The sequence below is a fragment of the Sciurus vulgaris genome (assembly GCF_902686455.1).
Source record: "Sciurus vulgaris genome assembly, chromosome: 3".
Taxonomy (NCBI): domain Eukaryota; kingdom Metazoa; phylum Chordata; class Mammalia; order Rodentia; family Sciuridae; genus Sciurus; species Sciurus vulgaris.
This window is the reverse complement of record NC_136463.1, coordinates 37,959,409-37,970,880: the sequence shown is the minus strand read 5'-3', so window position 1 is coordinate 37,970,880 and position 11,472 is coordinate 37,959,409. Positions and strand designations below refer to the sequence as shown.

The window sequence follows — 11,472 nt, the reverse complement described above, 5'->3', positions numbered from 1 at the left end:
ATCAAACCCCAGACCTATCTCCTCTCTGCTTCCTGACAACCTTTCTTTGCAGAGTTGCCTGCCAAGGCAAATGCAGAGGAGAGCCCAGAACGAGCTCGATGACATGGGCCTTAAAATTATTGAGACTCTTTCATTTGGTTCACTTTACTCCTAAAATATATGCCAAGAAAAACAAAAATTTCCCCCCAAAAAGCCAGGCACAGTGATGCACACCTGAAATTCAGGCTACTTGGGAGGCTGAGGCAGGGGATCGAAAGTTTGAGGCCAGTCTCAGCAACTCAGCCAGATCCCATTTCAAAGTAAACACATTTTAAAAGGAATAGAAATGCAGTTCAGGGGTAGAGCACCCCTGGGTTCAACTGCATGCACACACCCACCAAGTTTTAGAAAACACACGATAAATAAGCTTTAATGCCCAAATGTTTCTCTGTAGCCTTAATGATAACAGCAAAAATCTGGAGATAATTTATCAGCAATTGCAACATGGTATCTGCACATGATGTGTATCACGTGCTGAAAGAATGGACATTTTTTTAAGCTGTCTGAGGTCACCCTCCCAGTTATCTTAACTCCCTAAGGTCACCCTCCCAGTCATCTCAACTCCCTAAGGTCACCCTCCCAGGAATGGGAACAAAGCCCTTAAAGCTGTTCCAAGAAACAGCCCCAAACAGAGAATAAAAGGGTAAATTGAGCCAGATAGCCAGATAGTGATCAAACAGAATGATTACCAGAAACTATTGACCAGAATCTACGCCCTATTGTAAAACATTGTGAAACATGTTGTATGTTATCAGCAAACCCAGACCCCCCTTTGAAATTTCCCGGCAGCTTTGTCCCCCCTTTTCCCCCTTTCATGTGTGACTCCTCCCGATGTGTGGTTTCTGCCTTTATAAACCTACAAGATTTTCTGCTAGGGACTCGACTCCTGGAGTTGGGTCCCAGCGCGCTGGAATAAACACCTCTTGCGGTTTGCATCAAGTGACGCCTCCTGCGGTTGATTGGGGTTGCCGTCCATCCATGGGACAGAGTTGGGGGCCCTTTTTTGGGGGCCTTACATTTGGGGGCTCGTCCGGGATAAGACGGCCCCCCCTCATCCGCGGAGTCGACCTTGGAGGTAAGAAGGGGTACCCCGAAGTTGTCTGTCTTTGTCTTGTGTTTTGTTAGTTGGTCTGGTTCTGTGAGCGCGCTTTCGGTTTCGGTGGCAGCCGTTCGGTGACTCGTGAGAGGGGCCGGACAGTGGCCGGTAGACGTGCCTGGGGGGCCACAGGTTGCAGCCCTGGGGGACGCCCTAAGGGTGGAAGGAGAGCCAGGGACGCCTGGTAGTCTCCGTCGGTAAGGGCGCTGATGGGGTTCAATTGGTGGATCAGAGATTGGCGCCCGTCTGTATCTGGTTCTGTTGTGTGTTTGTGGCGGAGGTGGAGGAAGGGTTGGAACAACTGGGGGGTTCTGGGCCCGGGCTACTCTCGGGTGGACCCCAAAGGTTCCTTCTCTGGACTCCCCCTCCCAACAGCCCTAAAGGGTAACTTAGCAAAGTAGCTTCAGTCTCAAAAGTAATGAAAAATAAGGTCTCATAATTTTAACATCCAACCTGTCCGGATGAGATGGCTAAAATGCCTTAGACACAGAGTTTCTGTTAAAACCTGTTAGATCCTTCCAGATCTCAGTCCAGGCTTGCATTGAAATATAAATAAAAGAAGCCTAAAGGCTCAGTAGGAGACCGGTCTCAAACCCAGGGAAAGAAAAGGTAAAAAGAGTCTTTAAAACTCCAGCAAAGTAAATTTTATGGTACTTTACTAAAGTAATTAACGGCCGTATGATTTTTTTCCAGGACTCTTGGTTTTTTTTAATTATATGTTTTTTTGAGCTCATGATTTTTTTGACCAGTTCTATTTTTTATTCAACTAGAGTTTTTGAACATCTGTTACACTGCAATGGAGATTCACCTATGAAGTTACAAGGGCTTGATTTTGTGTTATTTGTATGTTGTGCTGTCTGATGTCATGTTTTGTCTGTATCAAAACTGAGCGCTCCTAAAATTAAGATTTAAAAATGGATCCAGACACTTTTAATTCACGTGATTTAAAAAGGTTCAAATTGGGTAAACTAACAAGAGTAAAATGTCTTTGAAAATAACTTGCAAGTCTCTAGGTGGTCAAGCTAATAAAATATTGATGTTAATAAAATGTCTAATATCAATTGTTTCTAGGACTTTTCTTCAACAGGGAAGAGACAGCAAATACTGTTCAGGACACTTGTCTGATATCTTGGTTTTTTTTACAGAATAAGTGAATTAGAGTTAACATGTATGGGATTACTCTAATGTGTTTGTAGAGACATCTGATTAATTTACAAAGTTAAAATGCTAATAACATTTAAATAACATCGAGTACTTTTAACTCCTTAAATTCCATGGGGTATCATACTTAAACATTATTGGTGTTTTCATAGGTTGGTAAATAAAAGGGTTTAAACTTGCTTTGTGTCATCACTAAACTAAAAACAAGGTTACTAAGAGTATGTCCTAACAAGTGCAATTCTATATACAAAGGGTCCCAAAAGTTTCAACTGTGTTTCAATTAGAGTACTATAAACAACAGAATATTTAATCTTATTAAAATAGAGTAATTTATCTAAATTCAGAAATTTCATAAGAGTTGTTTCAGAATGTGAACAAAAAGGGGTCAACGAGTAGGAAAGAGAAAATAAAAGGTTCTGGGTATGGAAATATATTTAGTAAAAGGAAAAAGGAAATGTTTCTGGGTAAGAAAGTGCTTGTGTGATGAAATACATGAGGGTCTAAGTAAGTGCTAAGAAAGTCTGTGTAAGTAAAAGGCAAGTTTCGACAAGTTTGTGTGTAACTAAGTTGGTTATATGTATGTGAGACAGCTAAAACTATTGAAGGTTTTTCCTAAGGTGAAATACTAACGTTCTGATATAAACCAAAGTTTAATCTATATGGTAGAATGACATGGTAAAATGACAAGGATTTGAAACACTAATTTACTCTTAACTTTGTGTCTATTAAGTTTTATTCTTTAGAACAATTAGTCTTAAAAATTGGGGTGTATACAATTATGATTAAACAACTATTATAGAGTATTGTACTTTGTTACAGAGTATACATTTCTCTTTAAAAACTCAATTTGGTAAGATAAAAGTGTCAAGGTATTTGTGAAATGGTCACTAGTTGTATATTAAATGTGTTCATATTTTTCAGGACCACAAGTTTTTAAAGCAACTAATTTATTAAGCTCTGCTATCCTCCAGATTAAACTTGTCTGTAATGGTAATCTTAATCTTATAAAGAGTAAATTTTATTGGGGATTTATTTCTATCATTTAATGTTCTATTATAGGACCTGCTATCAATAGGGTATGTGTAAAATTTGTTACTTTTTACACTGGGATAAAGAATTTCAAATGTAAATGTATTTCTAAACATTAGAGTCTGATTGTTTAAAGGTTAATATTGTGAAACATGAAAGAAACATGAAAACATTTTGCCATTTAATCACAAAAGGAAAGTTAAAAGCTCTCTCAGTGCAGGCCATTTAGCTCATCTCGTACGTAGAGTTCCTGACTCTCAAGCGGGAGGCCTGGGTTCGAGTCCCAGCACTCTCGGATTGTGGAAATAACAAAAGCTCTTTCAGCCTTTCTTTGATTCATGTTTTAGATACTATGTTAAATTGTGTTAATTATAAAGTTTATATAGACTCAGGAAACAGTATATGTAAACTACTTAATGATATTTAAGGAAGAAGCAAAGATCAACATCAGAATTAGAACACTTAAGATCTGTAAAGAGCCCTGCCTTACCTGAGATAAGGCTCTGCCTCCCACCTTACTGCATGTTAGAGTGACTCCAAAATAAGCCAGACTTCAGCTTATTTAAAGTTATAGTCAAAAGATTGGTTCTTGTTGTAAAAGTACTGTGATCTCAAATAGGGGATAGAATGTAGTTCTCAATCGAAATTCAAGATAGCTATTATACAAGCTGAATATATTTTTACTCTTGCTAATTTCATTTTGTAAAACTGTTACCTGTTAATGTTTTGCAGAAGTAGCTGCTCCAAGAACAAACAACCTAGATAACTTGTGATAATAAGCCATCACCTATAGAATAGATAGTGGTAACTTCCAGTACTAATGCAGTCTCCAGTTAGATAAAAGGGTAAATAACTGTAAAGTTATGGACATTAAAGTTAAAGCCCATTACTCTTAATTTATGACTGGTGAGACTGGCTTGCTGGATAATTAAGATCAAACTTAGAAATTGGAGTTAAATACAGAGGTCAAGAAAAGTCCATATTTGGGTCTTGCCCTCAACATTAGCCTGAACCCAGGGAATAAGAGAACTTCTCTAAGGAGCGTTGCAACTCTGGGTCACACAACCTCCTGATCAAGGAGATTGTTGACTAGAGGATGAAAAATCATCCAGTGCATCTGCTGCAGAGGAGGGTCATGGAAAAGGGGAAACATCCCTTGATGTTTCTAAAGGAAGTCACCCCATCAAGAGACCCTGCCTAACCAAAGTCACTGGTGGAGCTAAGGAGCCGCTCTTAAGTTCTGTACGAGTGACCCCTGTGGGACTCAGCTGACTCTTTAACAAGACAGGAACCAGGTCAGTTTGACCAGCTTGATCTTAGACACCCAGCAAAACAGTTAAAACCAAAGTATAGCCATTCTTGGGCATTTAAAGGAAATAATAGTTAAATGTAACTTTAGATGTAGCCTGATAACTATCAGAGAAACTGCCAGAGTCAGAAGTTTTTAGTCAGTTTAAGGCCTGCAGACCTTCCTAAGCTACACAGGTAGACTTAATCTATGTTTGCCAGTATGATTATCTATTCCTAAGTAACAGAAGTATAGAGATCTCTACTAAACACAGGTTATACCAATAAAGGGATATTTTACAAAATCAGATGACATTAAGTAGCTTAACTATATTTTTGGGGGACATCTATGGCAATGTTAAAATCCCCAAATAAAGGCCTTGTCCTCTCCAGCCTTTGCTAGGCCTAGTTATGGGAACAATTTCTCAGTTCTTCCACCTCCTGGTGAGAGATTAACTTCTGTCATTTTCATGATACTCAGTGGCATATTTCAGATGCTGCAACATTTACTTTGTGCTAATCTCATTTCAGTACTCATGTCTTTTTGTTCTTCTATCATAGAAGCAGCCACCCCCAGATGACTTTACAACCTGCTCTTCCCCAACCAGGCTTCTTCCTGGGACCCCTCGATTGACCCGATTTTTTAAAAAGAAGGAACTCCAAACTGCTTGCCCCTCGCTGCCCCCATTCAGCTTCGAAGCAGCCAGAATGACCGACGCCCCTTTTCATTTTCTTAACAAGCAGTTATGGGTTCCTAAAGCTAAAGGGGGGAATGAAGCCAGAATTGGGAATAGGTAGTTAGTGTAGAAATAGGGGATCGGGTCAAATCGAGGAAATGAAGCCATGAGGTCATCTGTCTCTGCAAGTTGGAGACTGCCCCTGGAAGAATGGAATGTCAAGGATCTCCGGAGGCCATTGATTACCAAATTTACCTGCCTTTATCAAGGACTGTTTATCAAGGACTGCAAACAAGGGGCTGCTAATTGGTGGCCCGCCCCCTTGGCTCTTGCCTGCCTGAAATCGCCTAGTTACCTTCATCAGGGAAAGAATAAGTGCTGTACAGGTACTAATGCTCAGGCAATAATACCAGTCCCTCCGCCACGGAAATAGCTTTGGAGAAGAGTATATAGAGACAGAAGTTCCATGATTAGAACTTACCAGAAAAGAAAATGGGGAAATGAAAGAATGGACATTTTTTTAAGCTGTCTGAGGTCACCCTCCCAGTTATCTTAACTCCCTAAGGTCACCCTCCCAGTCATCTCAACTCCCTAAGGTCACCCTCCCAGGAATGGGAACAAAGCCCTTAAAGCTGTTCCAAGAAACAGCCCCAAACAGAGAATAAAAGGGTAAATTGAGCCAGATAGCCAGATAGTGATCAAACAGAATGATTACCAGAAACTATTGACCAGAATCTACGCCCTATTGTAAAACATTGTGAAACATGTTGTATGTTATCAGCAAACCCAGACCCCCCTTTGAAATTTCCCGGCAGCTTTGTCCCCCCTTTTCCCCCTTTCATGTGTGACTCCTCCCGATGTGTGGTTTCTGCCTTTATAAACCTACAAGATTTTCTGCTAGGGACTCGACTCCTGGAGTTGGGTCCCAGCGCGCTGGAATAAACACCTCTTGCGGTTTGCATCAAGTGACGCCTCCTGCGGTTGATTGGGGTTGCCGTCCATCCATGGGACAGAGTTGGGGGCCCTTTTTTGGGGGCCTTACAGTGCCTGCATCGTGTTTTCTATGTCTTTTACTGTGCTGCTGTTAAAATGCAGAGCACCCTGGCCACTGGTTCTTTTCTGCAGTACCTGTGTGCCCTATGACGGGAGCAGGGGGAGCAGGCGTGGCTGCAAGGGTGTTTTGTTATCATGATTTTTTCGTTTTTGCAGTGCTAGGATTGACCCCAGGGCCTTCTGCATGCTAAGCACTGAACCACAGTGCTTATTATTCTGAAATTCTGTTTTTATTGTTTTTAAAAGGGTCAGTCAAAAATTTCAAATAATCCCAAAGTGAAAACCAAGCTTTGGGGCTGAGGGTTACGCTGGTGGGGTAGTGCGTGCCAGCAGGTGAGACCGTGGGTTCGATCCCAGCCTGCAAAACCACCAGGAAGCAGCAATGAGTCCCGAGCCTCCCACCCTGACTGCTCCCTGGCTTCTCCCCACCGGACTCACCGGGACTCTGGTGTGACTGTGCTTATACCCGGAAGAAAGAGGATGGAGAAGCACTAAAAGGAGAATGAGAAGTGGTTATTTCTGGATGGTGGGTTATTTTCATTTGTTCCTTTCAGTTTCCTGTGATTTCTAAGGTAAAAATAAAGTAAGACAGGAGGCCAGCCTTTCCATCATGCCCATGCGCAGAGAGCATCCTTCAGCTCCATCCCTGGTGCAGACTGGGCGGGGTGGGGCTCCTGGGCCTCCACTGTGAGCAGCTCCGTCCTGCTAGAGCTCCAAGGGGTCTGAGTGGGGTGTGTGAAGCAGTCAGCTGGGCAAAAATAAAATCAGCAAACTCCTCACAAAAGAGAGGAATGCTTCAGTCAACACTGAAAAAGGGCTCAGGATTGAAACTCTCGATAACTGTTCTCAACTCATTTAAAAATCAGCATTAGCTACCAAAATGTAAAGTATTAGTTTTATTAAAATGCAAATCAATCAACTAATCTGTCTTTCTAGTAACAGTTGAATTGCAGTATCCGTGTCAATTAAAATAGTTTCCAATTTATTCTTGGCTGGAAGGAGGGTGGTCCTCTGCATTTTAAAATGCAAGTCTCCCTTCAGTGAAATTCTGTCAGTTCCTTCTTTTTCATCTCCCCTGTTTTTAACTCATTTTAATTAAACTTGCTGGACTCCACATATTTTGAAGTACCTGCTTAAACCTTTTCCTGCATCAGATGGAGGGCGACTTCTATCTTTTGGAATGTGGGTGAGCATCAGGCTCCCAGAAAATTCCACATGAAGAGTCACTTGCTGGCTGTTGTGTGTGTTTCGGCTAGGTGGACAGGACTGGATGTTCTGTATTTTAAAAAGTGATCATTTTGAAAGGGGTGAATGTAGGGACTCTCCTATTTCTGTTGATTGATTTTTGGGTCACCAGGGACAAATTGAAGATGAAGCATTTCCCTGACAGTCAAGCCCAAGAGGTAGCTGCTGAGACGAGAGACAAACCACCCACACAAGGGTCCAACAAGAAGGCGGAGAAACCCTCCTCCCTCCGATTTGCCCCACCCTGAGCTCAGCAAAACTGCAATGCAGACACTTGTCAAAACTCACTTTGTTTGGAGTCCTCTTCAGGAGCCAAGCAGCCGTGCCCAAAAATCTGTCACTGGATTTTGAAATTTTAAAACAATATCAAAGCCTGACTTTAAAAATGACTAGTTATTGGGCTGGGGCTGGGGCTCAGTGGTAGAGCACTTGCCTAGCAGGTGTGAGGCACTGGGTTCGATCCTCAGCACCACATATAAATAAATAAAATAAAGGTTCAACAACAACTAAAAAAAATAAATTAAAATAAAATGACTAGTTATTAACTACAACTATAGTCAGTTGCCTGGATTCAACACTTCTTCTCTAACCCCACAGCTTTAAATTAAAAATTGGGCCAAAGGACCTGTACTGTGAGATGGTCAGTGCCACACACTGGTCCACCCAGACGCACATTACTTACGCAAGATGATCTTCATTGCATATTGACCACAGCAGGCCAATAAATCCCCTTTATGGGGATTTAATTTTCAGCTTTTGACCTTTGGATGAAAAACAAGTGAATCATCTCCTCCTGCTAGATTTACACCAGAGCTAATCTCAATAAGGTGATTTAGGAATGGGGAGAATGGGAAAAGACCCTGGGAAAATCTTTGTAAGTGAAGAAAAGAGAAAACAAAAGAGAAGTCAGAGCAACAAATTCGCAAATATTCCTGAGTTACAAAGTCTCGTGGGCAAAGCTTATAAATTTGTGGGGATTCCCTGTTCTAAGAGTTATAATAAACCAGTGAACATCCACCCAAGTAGCATCCTGCCCTGGAATTCTTTCTTTTGTGAAGTTCTTTAAAAATTAATATAATTTTTCAGCGTGAGATCAAACCCAGGCCCTATGCACCAGGCAAATGCTCTATCCCTGAGTTATAGTTCCTTTCCAAAACTAATAGTTATTATTTCACAATTCTAGTGATTGAATTCAGGGTTTCACATATGCTAGTCAAGGACTCTACCAATGAGCTACATCCCCAGCCCTTTTTATTTTGAGAAAAACTGCCCAGGCAGGTTGACCTCAAATTTTTGATCCTCCTGCCTCAGCCTCCCAAGCAGTTAGGATTACAGGTGTGCACTACCATTGATTGCCCAGCACCAAAATTAATATTTTTCTTAATTGAAAAATTACAATTATATATACATTGAGTAGAATGTGATTTTTAAAAAATTTTTGTTTAGTTGTAGATGAACACAATAATTTTATTTATCTTTATGAGATGCGGAGGCTAGAACCCAGTGCCTCACACATGCTAGGCAAGTGCTCTACCCCTGAGCCACAACCCTATCCCTAAAATGTGATGTTTAATAGATGTATACAATGTGGCATGATTAAGCCAAGTTAGTTGTTTGACAAATCTATCACCTGACTTGCTTTATATCATTTCTTTCTGGTGTAAAACTTCAAATTTACTGTTATTTTGAAATATATTATTACTGACCATATTATCACTCTGCTGTGCAATAGATGTCAAAAATTATTCCATCTGACGCTTTGTAAACCCTTTGACCAGTAACCTCCCCATTCTGTCCCAGTCTCTGATGACCAACATTCTACTCTTTACTTCAGAGTTTATCTTTTTTAGATCCTACTTATGAGATCACATGGTGTATCTTTCTGTGCCAAGCTTATTTAATTTAGTATAATATCCTCCAGGTTCATCCATGTTGTCACAAATAATAAGACTTCCTTCTTTTTCAAAGTTGACTAGTATTCCATAGTGTATGTAGGCCACATTGTGTTTATCCAACCATCCCTAAGAAACTCAAACAACTCCACAGCAAGAAGACAAATAACCCATTTAAAAAATGGACAAAGGACCTGAACAGAAATTTCTCAGAAGATGATATACAAAGGTCTGATTCATTAACAATAAATTACTAACCATTAGGGAAATGCAAATTAAAACCACACTGAGGCATGAGAACCAGCCTGGCACAGTGCAATTGCAGCTACTCCAGGAGCTGAGGCAGGAGAATCTCAAATTTGAAGCTAGCCTGGGTAACTTAGCGATGCTCTGTCTCAAAATAAAAATGGTTGAGGACATAATTCAGTGATAGAGTGCTCCCTGGTTCAGTCTGCAGTTCAGGGAAAGAAAAGTGACCCAGACATATATATGTGTGATATATGTTGTCATGAAATTAATGAGGCACATGGCCATCCTGGCCCTCAAGAAGTGAATAATCTGATGGGGAAAATAAGATATCAGACTGGCAGATAGGAAAGACTGGCAGGCATCGAAAGGATAATAGGAGGCAAGTAGGAACTGCAGAAAATCAAAAGACACAGAAAGAGGAAAAAGCAGAGACTAACAAGATGCAGGGCTGGGGGCGTAGCTCAGTGGTGGAGCGCTTGCCTAGCTTGTGAGAGGCCCTGGGTGCTACCCCAGAACTGCAAAAACCACAAACACAGAACACCACACTGAAATATCACCCCAAACCTGTTAAGTTTACTGTCATCCAGAAGATGAAAGATAACAAGTGCTGTCAAAAATGGAGAGAAAGGGGAGCCCTTCCACCCTTTGGTGGGCATGTCAATTAGGACAGCCATTAGGGGACAGTACAGAGGTTCCTCAAGAAACTTAAATAGGTTTGGGGTACAGCTCCATGGTGGAGTGCATGCTCAGCACATGAGGCCCTGGGTCTGAGCCCACACCACTCACACACCCACACAACTCATCAAAGCCCCATAAAAACTGATCTACTGCGACTAGTGAGCCCACTTCTGGGTACAGATTCAAAAGACATGTTGAAAGGAGCTGCATGGGCTGGCACACCTATAATCCCAGCTTTTCGGGAGGCTGAGGCAGGAGGTTCGGGAGTTCAGAACAGGCCAGCCTCAGCCACTGTGAGGCCCTGTCTCAAAATAAAAAAGAGAACTGAAAATGCAGCTCGGTGATTGCCTGGCTTGCGCCAGGCCCCAGGTTCAGTCCCCAGTACTGCAAAAGAAGGGGAAAAAAGTGGAAAGGACATCTGCATGTCCACGTTCACTGCAGCATCCTTCACAGCCGCCCCATACAGAAACCACCTAACGGCGTGTGAGGATGAACACACACAGAAAATATACTTTCATATTGTCGGAGGGGGCCATGTAACTTGAAAAAAACCCGCCCAACAAAGGTGTTAGCCTGCTACAGACCTAAATCACACTTACTGTGTGCCGAGTGAGAAATCACACGTGGCAATGGCGTGACAATACTCTTTATTTGTGATGGTTAAAGGACACGGGGAGGCGCCCTTGCAGGTACCAGGCACATGTTCTGGGCAGAGTTTCTTCCCAGGGATCCCCTCACGGCTCAGCAGCATGGAGTCACAGCTGCCAGCTGGCCTGGCAGGGTACAGGGAGGCGCCGCCTGGAGGCCCACAGCAAAGGAGACAGCCACGTCAATCCCCAAGGCCGGCGTCAGGAGGGTTGAGCTGGCCAAAAAGAGATCGATACAACTCTGTCCTAGAAGACAAACAAACCAAATTGGTTAACACACCAGTTAACTTTTCAAGGTTAAAAAAGAAACTAAGAAGCTGGGAAATACTCTCATCTGTTCCTTCAATTGAAAACACAGCCATGTAATTAAAAAATGCATCTCGCAGCTCTTATTCACAAATACAACAAAAGGAAGAAAT

At 41.9% G+C, this 11,472-nt stretch overlaps 1 protein-coding gene across 1 annotated transcript in view; it reads right to left on the bottom strand.

The window, feature by feature from the left end:
• Positions 1-11,034: 11,034 nt before the first annotated feature.
• The window catches only part of AATF (apoptosis antagonizing transcription factor), a 110,273-nt gene continuing 109,835 nt past the window's right edge, over positions 11,035-11,472 (bottom strand). The window contains exon 12 of the mRNA XM_079131514.1: positions 11,035-11,299. Within this exon, the coding sequence (XP_078987640.1) occupies positions 11,236-11,299 (64 nt within the window). The 3' untranslated portion in view covers positions 11,035-11,235. The remainder of the gene's footprint in view (positions 11,300-11,472) is intronic.